The sequence below is a fragment of the Plectrocnemia conspersa genome, unplaced genomic scaffold (genome assembly GCF_051122295.1).
Source record: "Plectrocnemia conspersa isolate PC_06_02 unplaced genomic scaffold, ASM5112229v1 ptg000014l, whole genome shotgun sequence".
Classification (NCBI taxonomy): domain Eukaryota; kingdom Metazoa; phylum Arthropoda; class Insecta; order Trichoptera; family Polycentropodidae; genus Plectrocnemia; species Plectrocnemia conspersa.
This window is the reverse complement of record NW_028277178.1, coordinates 2,728,729-2,738,722: the sequence shown is the minus strand read 5'-3', so window position 1 is coordinate 2,738,722 and position 9,994 is coordinate 2,728,729. Positions and strand designations below refer to the sequence as shown.

The window sequence follows — 9,994 nt, the reverse complement described above, 5'->3', positions numbered from 1 at the left end:
AAAATGATAGTTGATTTGTCGACGATTTGATTGTTTTGATCTGATCTTCAATTGAAATTACTACCAATACCAATAGAGAGCTATCAGAAATTGAGAAACTGTGGAATCTTCAGAACCACAAAGCGAAAGCAGTTTTGCAACTATGAAATTAAATAAATAAAAGTACATACATATGTTCTTTGAGAGATAAATGTCATGTGTATTATGTAATTTTGATTTTTTCGTTTTGATTTAAATAGTACCAGCTTATAAAAAAGCCGCTAAACCAAAGTTTTTTTTATTAAAGTTAAATGCGTCATCAATTACATACAGTAGACCTCCCTAATAACACGGTAAATTGGGAGCGTGTAGTTCGGGAGTAGAAAATACTCCTACATTATTTTACAATACGTATGCACGAATGCTCGCTCACAAATAGCTGGGGGTCTACTGTATATCAAAGCATTTTATCCATTTTTATATCTGTAAATTACAGGGTTTCAAATTTCGCAGAATATTGATTAAGAAAATGCGGTATAATTAATTAATTAAAGATCATATGTGATAAAAAATTATTATAGTTCAGCTTTTATGGTAATTCATAGGTAAACTACTAAAAGCTAAGAACTAAAAAATTCAATTGTCATGATAACGCGGGATTGAGCCATGGTATATTCGTGAAAATCGGTCAATTTGATTCAAACTAGAATTCAGCTAGACAACGGAAAGTTTGGGTCGATTTTCATACACAGTAATACTTCCATGGTAAATTATTAAAATATAAGTAGTAGTCCCAACTGATATTTAAATACATGAGCTAAAAAATCAGTCAAATAATCCTCCGATTTGGGAGCTAAATTAACGTCATGGTAATGCGGGCGGATTGATCCGGAGCATTTTCGTGAAAATCGACCCATATAAACTTTTTAATTAAGCCACGCTTTTTATTAATTAAGTGTATATGTACGTACACATATAGATGTTTAAAAAATAATATCGAGATACACCGGGCAACAAAAATAAAAAATAAAAGGCCGCGAGCGTATGTGAAAATCTATATCATAAAACAGTAAAGTTACCATTAACTTTAAATATTATAAAAGAAAAAATATATATTAGAAGTGACGATTCAAATTCGGACCATAACTTTGCCCCATTCCTTTCGAGGTTTTGTATAAAAATATTTTTTTAAATGAACGGAAGTCGAGCATAAAGAATGCGGTTCAACCACGAGCTTTTTGGTTATGTTCGTCAATTTTGAAAAGCTTTTTCACAATGCAATAATTTTTAACTCAAACAACAGTTGTGGGGCAAATTATATACTTATTCAATTATTATTAGGCGCAGTTCTTAATTTATCCGGGTTGCGATAGAAGGGTGTGAAATAGGGGTAGGTTATTGCATTTTTGGTGCAAAAATACATTTACAAATTAAGCGGCGCAGTTCAAATTTCTTATTAAAAATACTGTTTTTTGAGATCATAATTAAGCTGCGCCCTTTCCACGATATTTAGTAAACGAGTCCAAATCAGTGATGACAGCGAATGCGACCGCATACATGAACGATCGACAGTTCCACGCGAGATGATGAACAACGAAAACAAAAACAAAAAAAATCGTAAAATTGGATACCAACATACGGAGGAGACTCGTTTTACATATAATTGACTAAGAGTTTCGGGGTGCTGTGTTTAACGTGTTTTTTTTTTGTGTTTGTGTGTTCGTTTATCCACTGCGTCACGCGCAACTTAGTCTTGGAAGAGCACACGTGAGATTCGTCCGGGAACAAAGGAGCACAAACGGAGGACACCTTCCGACGATGACGACGCGCAAGAGGACGAACAGGACGATCGCCAGCGCGCGCTGGTTCGCTCGAGCGGTGGGCACGTGCAGCGACCGCGGCCGGGGGAATCCCCGGGGGCGGAGCGCCGCATCTCGGGTGCATCAGCCGCCCCCCTGGGATGACGGTGGCACGAACGGCGTCCACTTGAGGCACGTCCGGTCTATCGTTTTTATCTGTCCTCTCCGTTTCGTCCTCTCAATGTACTCGTCCAAAACGTCCTGCGAAAGAAAAAGACAATTCACTTATTAGTGGATGGCAATTCAACAATGACATAAAGCACTAAAGGTGCGTTTATACGTTGGTTGAATAAAAGGAGCAGCTTACAAGAAAAAACAAAAGTTCCACGTTGATGGAACAAAGTTGCAAGTAAGTTTTCTTCAAATATTCCGCAACTTAATATTAATATTTAAAAATGTACGAAACACGATGCCCGACATCGATTTATTAAAACACATGTAATTCACTAACAATATAGCAATAAAAAAATTGGGCTGTGAGTATGCCGCAAGAAAACTCTAATTAAAAGAAACCACATAAATATGATTCAAAAAAATAATTTAAATCAATAAAGGACACTAAATTATTTTGTAACATTAAAAACATAAGGTTTAGAAGCACTGAACCATTCAGACATAATACAGTAATATTAATATCTGGTTGTTTTAAAAATGAATTACTAGCAGTGCAGGGTAACGCTTCTCCTACCACCAGACACGTGACTTAATGGATAATTTACTGCGATTTCAAAGTCAACTTTTAAATTAAATTATATTTTCACTAGTAGAAATATAATTTCACTAACTAGGCTAATAAAAACGTATCAAATTGCAACAGTGAAATTGTATTATTACAGATACGTTCATTTGCTGTTCAAACCCAAACCTAACATAAACCCAACTTGACCTAATGAAAGTTTAAAAACTGTAGTTAGCTTTATAACTTTCATTAGGTTTGGGTTTCAACAGTTTTGCATTAACAATTGAGGTATCGCCTACAACTATATTTTTTTAATATCGGTCTATAGTTAGTTTTATAATTTTCATTTAAAAGCACATCGGTAGAATTATATTTTCAATTGACTGGTTCGGAAAAATATAAAAATATTTTTTATTGAAAATAAACACTTTTCTATTTAAATATAGTTTCATTAACACATGTTAGTGATACTATATTTTCACTAAGGATGTTATTTGCACCTCCCCCCCCCCATGAATTTGACCATAAAATGCATGTTATTTAATGAAATACTATGGATCATAATCAAATCATATTTAAAAAAAATACCACTGACTAAACAATTGCCCAACCCCTATAAAAATCTGAAATGACCTTCCTGATTCTAAACCAGAAACAGTCAAACTAAAAAAAACATTTAATTTACCCCGAAAATATTTTTTAAAATATGTAATTTCAGTGATATAATATCGGAATACAATTTCACCGGTAGATATATATTTTTACCAGTACAAATATCATTTATCTGGCAGGTGCTAGTAAAACTGTATGATTTCAATTTTTCATACGTAGTAATATATACACTTACGTACATGCGAAATATAAGTGTTATATTTTCCAAATACATTTTCACTACTGAATTTCTAACATTCAAAATTATATGCAGCTATAAAACGTTTATGAAACTCTATTTGACAGTTACGAAACGTTCATTTTATATTTCAATAAAGAATATTACATTAAGAAATATTTTATCTAATATATTATTGTAATAAATTTCAGAGTTGAATAATTTACATATTTAATAGGTATATATTGTTGCCAATTCATGGGGTGTTCACTGTTCTGACCAACGCTCGTTCGCGTCTAACCTGTCGCTAATTTTTTTTATTGGCTATAGAACCCTTTATTTTGAATGGACAGGTAATTATGGTCAACAACACCATATACGTGCATGGTATGGTCGTTGGCTACTTCAACGCTAATGCACATATTATTCGTTTTAGATCACACTATAAATAAAATTATTTTTTATTGAACATATACGTATATATTTATTAAATGCTCATTTTATATTATTGTAATGCACAAACAAGTCGTTTTATGGAACAATTATTTTATATATATTGCTCATTAAAACTGTATTCATTTGAGTTGCATGTCTTTTTTAAAGCGATTTTTTGGTGATGGCATAAATCGAGGAACGAATGTATTTTAATTTTTTATTTAGTTCCATTCATAAAACTCAATAATTAAATAAGCAAAAATAGATAAATATACTTCTGTCGCGTTCATTTATCGCCTAATATTTGAGCTCCATATTCAGTGGGACAAGATCTATTTATTTGGCGCATGAGTAGCACTGGCGTCTTAGGCGCGCAGCGGTGCACGCATCTTATTACTATATGTTCGAAACTCACCTGTCGTTTGAGTATGATGTGCTTGCCCTTCCAGTACTTCATCATGCCGAGCGCTTGCAGCGTGCTCACTATGTCGTACGAGTTGATAGCGAGCTGCTGCGATAAGTCTCTGATGGACAGCGTCGATCCGGGGTGGTCGCACAGGTACTGCAGCAGCACGTCCTTCCAGTAGGATCGGTATGAGATGAGACCGAGGTCAGAAAGGGGCTTCTCCGGCGAGCCGATCTTCCCCTCGACCCTCGTCAGCAGGTAACCTGTCGGAGAAGAAAACGCGACGTGAATAAAATTATGCAATAGGAGCAACGATTCGCAATTAGCAATTTTGCCAGATGGGCGGTCACGTTAATCGGTGTTTATATACTGGTGGAAAAACAGTTGACCACGGGGCCGTGAAGCAGCGCGTGCCATTAAAATTTCATGAAGCAGGCGGCGTCTAGATGAGGTCGTAGACGGACAGATATACGATGACACTGAAATGATCGCTTAAAAAATTGCATGAAGTGAAATGTCACGGTAGTTGATCGACGGATGACCGCATCGGACGATCCTTCCTAGGCGGAGTAGGAAGTTGTCTTCCTACCGGTGCATAATCAGTTTAGAAGCACGTGACTATGAGTACTTGATGTCGGTCACGTAAATCCGCCGTGACATGTCCTCAGGTGGACTCTTCTAAATAATAATTTAACCTAAGAATGAGCATCGATTTGTAGAAGCATCCAGATCCTTATCACTCATAAGCGTTTAATGACGACAAATAATTTAATACTGCAGATTCTCAAAATCAACTAAAGATTTAATGTAGGTGAGATAAATTCAAGTCTAGTTATCAGATCGACTGACTAATCTTTACTACAAATATATAGTGGTAATTGTCGACAGTGACTAATATATTATATTTTATTGATGTTAAAAGTTAATATTCTAAATTTAGTTCTCATTTTTCGTTATAAAGCTGTATAGCTAATATTAGTATGAAATAATTTAAACACATAACCTTCGGTATTAATTAATACGAATATATTATTAATAAGTTATATTTTTTATCTCATTAGGGCTAATTTTTAATTAGTTTTAACGTGCGTTTTATAACCATTAAATGGTGTTTATATATATATATATATGTATGTATGTATGTATGTATGTATGTATGTATGTATGTATGTAGGTATGTATGTATGTATGTATGTATGTATGTATGTATGTATGTATGTATGTATGTATGTATATATATATATATATATATATATATATATATATATATATATATATATATATGTATATATATATATATATATATATATATATATATATATATATATATATATATATATATATATATATATATATATATGTATATATATGTATATATATATATATATATATATATATATATATATATATATATATATATATATATATATATATATATATTAAATGATCTGGAAATTAATTAAATTTATTCCTTAAATAATCCTAATTTATCTATACGTTTTTATATGAAAAAATACATACATCATATAAATTACGATATAAGTTAACAATTATTTTCTAAGAAAATAAAAAAATATACTTGGGAATTTTGGTAAATAATATTGATTTTTCGATTGGAATCAAAAGTTATCTTAGTCGATTTTATATCAGTCAAAGACAAAACTATGTAGTTTTTGTTCTTGTTATACTTTTATTTTAAATTAATTTAATATATTTCAGGGTATTTTTATTTTAAAAACGTTAATAATACGTTGCATAAATTATATCAAATACGATTCAGAAATCACAGTCAGTAAAACGCATTTTTTAAAATGAAAAGTGCAATATTTGGGTTATACGCCTATATTACAATTTACTTCAAAAGTCAAGCGATATGATTGTTAAAAATAAAATAACTGACTTAATGTATATGTTAATATGATGAAAATTATCAGTGATTTTAATCTATTTGATTGATAAAAAGCTGAATTAAATAATGTTAATAAAGTGAGTTATAAGTGATTATAAACTATTTGATTGTTAGTCTTTATTTATACAAGTAAGAATGGTAATAGAAAATAAAAAAAATGCATACTTGCTAAAGGTCTATAAAATCAATTGTCTTTCTAAGAAAGAAGTTTTTTCTGGCTGGTATTAAACATGTCCATTAAAATAGCGGATAATTATTAGGCAGTTTGAAAGCACTGGAATAAAAGCGGAACCACCTGCAAACTGAACGTTTAATGTAGCTTTGTATTGACAGAGCCGAAAGGTCGGTGCATTATACGATGGAATGCGCTGACAGATACGATTTTTGTTGAATCGTATGAATATAGTTATTAGACAATTTTATTTTAGTATATTTCTTGTATGATAAATTAAAAAATATTAATAAATCGTCTGTTTCAGCAGATTGAGGACTGGAAGAGCGAAAATTTCAATTATATAAGGGTACAATTCGCCAGGAATACATTTCAGTCAAAACTTGACACTACTACCACTTCGCTTCCGACTTGGAATAAACAAGATCTAATTAAGCAGTCACCGGAATCTCAAGAATTCAACCAGAACTTTCAGCCGACTTATAGATTATGTCGAGAAGAGTACGTACATATTTTCAATTACACATTCTAACCAATCTTCTGAAGAACTACTGTAATTCCTAGTTTTATTAACCACTTGTCGCAGTACTTCTTTAAAAATGACTTAAAAACTTTTTGCACAGACCCGCCCTTTCCTATGCAGCGGTATACAAATATCCAAATGTAAAACATTTAAAATTACTGGTACAAATTTAATTTTCAACAAAAAAGCGAGATACTATTTATTACAATTAGGAGCATCTTGACCTGACAGGTTAACCAAATATACATACATACATACAAATACATACACGCACACACATGTGCGCGATTTTCGATTTTTAAAGATGGGATTAGGTATTATGAATCATTCTTTCTATTGTTCAATTTTATTATTATTATATTATAAAAAAGTGTGTTTTTAGAGTAATGTTCTAAAAAGAAATATTTTTGTTGTTGTTGAATATTTACCTAAAAATATAGAGAAGAAAATAATATCGGTTTTCTAAACAACTTTTGATAAATATTTCAGGCAAATCATGTTTATTGCATTTCAAAGTATGAAACAGTAATAAAAATACATTTAGAAAAAATGCATTGATCGGTTAAAATATAGCTAATCTCAAATAAATACGCAAATTTAAAAAAAAAAAATTCGTACGAGTATCGATAAAGTAATATGACGGGTTTATTCGATATAATTGAACAAATGTAATGAATTTGTTTTAAAAATGCCTACTGACTGTGATTTCTAAACAGAGTAGTGTTATATTAATATTAGCATAATTAGAGTTCTCTATCTAAATTATGACTAATTTGGAACATATTCGGTCCAAGGGCGAGAAACTCCCGCACGGTGCTTTTATACTGCTGGCTTCCGTACTAAACGGAAGCGGTAATGTCCATACATATAATGTAACGTAAAAGACAAATTAAAAAAAGATATAAACCAGAGGTATTTTTCTATACAAATAACGTATTTCCTTAATCCATGACCATGATAATAGAATAAGACAATCTGGACAAAGATTAAGTTCATTAACGAGTCCAGCACAATTTGTGCCGTAATTGGACTGTCAAACCTAGACACGTTCGTTCAATTCTTGAATTAGTCATCCCGAAATAGCTGCTCCAGACACTTTGACGACGCTGTTAAAAGCGTTATAGTCCTCCTTCCTCTCCGTCTCGCCGAAGAGGAAGGAGGAAAGTCAAAACTGTTCGGGATGAGGAATAGGGGTTGGGTCCATATATCCCTGTCTTTCGCGGCGTTTTCGATTATCGTCTTCGAAAATCCACGTTTTCAGCAGTGACGCGAGACGGTCGGGCACGCGAGCCCCCGCCCGGTCTAATGAGGTTCGAAAAAAGAGCTATGTCGGCACGCGAACCGACTGTTGTTGTGCCGATCCGTGTCGATAGGCGCGGACCGGTTCCGCGTAGAACTATTTCATATTTAATTGGTCGACGCCGTTTCCGATCGCCCCTTTCGGCGGCGACTAGTGTTTGGTTTAGCGAGAGAGAAGAAAAAAATCGATGAAACATGCATGAACATACACACACGCCCTTAGAAAAGAGGCGATGCAAAGTAGGCGAATATGCATATATCGTGTCAAAAATCATAATAATGGTGGAGTGCAATTATTAATAAATAATATTTATTAATAATATTACTCGTCGTTGAACGACGACGATACGCATCATAAATAAGGAGACTATTGCTGTTTGAATTCATAATTTCTAATTAGAGCAGCTAAATCGTTCAAAAATATGGGAAAATTTTCAAGTCATTTAACCTCAATTTTCGAGCATTTTGCACAGTGGTAAAATATATTTAACAAAGTACAGGCGGCCCTCGACTTTCGCACAATTCGCTATTTCGCACATTAAATTTTTTTTTTTAATTTAAATTTAAAAAAAAAAAAAAAATATAAACATAAGTGAGAAACGGAAAAACTTGTGTTGATACGAACAAAAATAAATCAAGGACTAATAAACTTCACACGATTCAAGACAAAGATGGAAATTATTAGACGTTCTGATAGCGGTGAATTTTTTGCTTTAATCGGACGTTCGTATGATACAAACGATATGTTCAGTTTTGCAAAATAAAAATATAATTAAGGAATACGTTCAAAATTGTGGAAAATAAAGATATATTTCTACAATCTTTAAAGATATGTTTCCAAAAAATACAGCAAAAAAAAACATGGATGAAATGGAAAAACTTTGTAATCGTGGATCGATGACCAACATCAAAAAGTGTCCCTCTGAGTATTTCAATTATTCAAGCAAAAGCTCTTAGTTTGCACAAAGATTGGAAGGATAGATTAAAAAAAGATTTTAACACGGTTTTTCAAGCAAGTAACGGTTGGTTTTATAATTTTAAAATGAGGTATTCTTTTCATAATATTAAATTTACCGGAGAATCGGCTGATGCGGTAAAGATGCTGCAAAAGAATTTATTTCCTAATTATCCAAAATTATCGAAGATGGAGAATATTCCTCTAGCCAAATATTTAATGCAGATGATATTGGTTTATTTTGGAAAACTCTTTAACAATGAAAAATATTAATGAAGCCTTCACGCACCGTGACAATTTTTTAAATATTATGGAAGATTGTGATCCCAACGGAGAACGCATACTTCAAGTGCGTAGGGCGATCAATAAAAACATAGCATGTTATAAAATACTATATGAAGAAAAGAAAAAGAATAGTGGAAAAGTTAACTCTTGATAACTTTTCAAAGGAAACACACACAAACCCTACTTAAACGTATCTCTTAAATGCCTCGTAAACATCTTATATTTATTTGATAAATAAATATTTTAAAATACACAATTTCAATTTTTTTACTTCCCTCGACATTCGAACATTCAACATTCGCACACATTTTTAGGAACCAATTATGTGCGAAAGTCGAGGGCCGCCTGTATTCATAAAAAAACTATTTGACCGTCTCCAAACTTTTACCATCAAAAACAAATATATTTATTAGATATCCTGTATACTTAAAACACGATTAAAATAATACTTTAATTAAACATGTTGTATTTTATAGAAGACGTTTTTTAATTTATATAAATACTTCATTCAACATTCGATAGCAACCAAAGACCTACACTTGATTTGACGTTTACTTCTGATTTTAACTGGTAATTCAAAACTTCATGCCAAAATTCTAAATAAATACATACACGTTTGTGAGGCATATTTTAAGCAAATACAGGAAAAGCAAATATTATGAGG

The 9,994-nt window shown here is 32.1% G+C and overlaps 1 protein-coding gene across 1 annotated transcript in view; it reads right to left on the bottom strand.

Annotated features, from left to right (window-relative positions):
• Positions 1-453: 453 nt before the first annotated feature.
• The window catches only part of chm (lysine acetyltransferase chameau), a 73,969-nt gene continuing 64,428 nt past the window's right edge, over positions 454-9,994 (bottom strand). Inside the window, exons 10-11 of the mRNA XM_088204733.1 lie at positions 4,197-4,450; positions 454-2,039 (exon numbers count right to left, since the gene is read on the bottom strand). Coding sequence (XP_088060859.1) covers positions 1,923-2,039; positions 4,197-4,450 — 371 coding nt within the window. The 3' untranslated portion in view covers positions 454-1,922. The remainder of the gene's footprint in view (positions 2,040-4,196; positions 4,451-9,994) is intronic.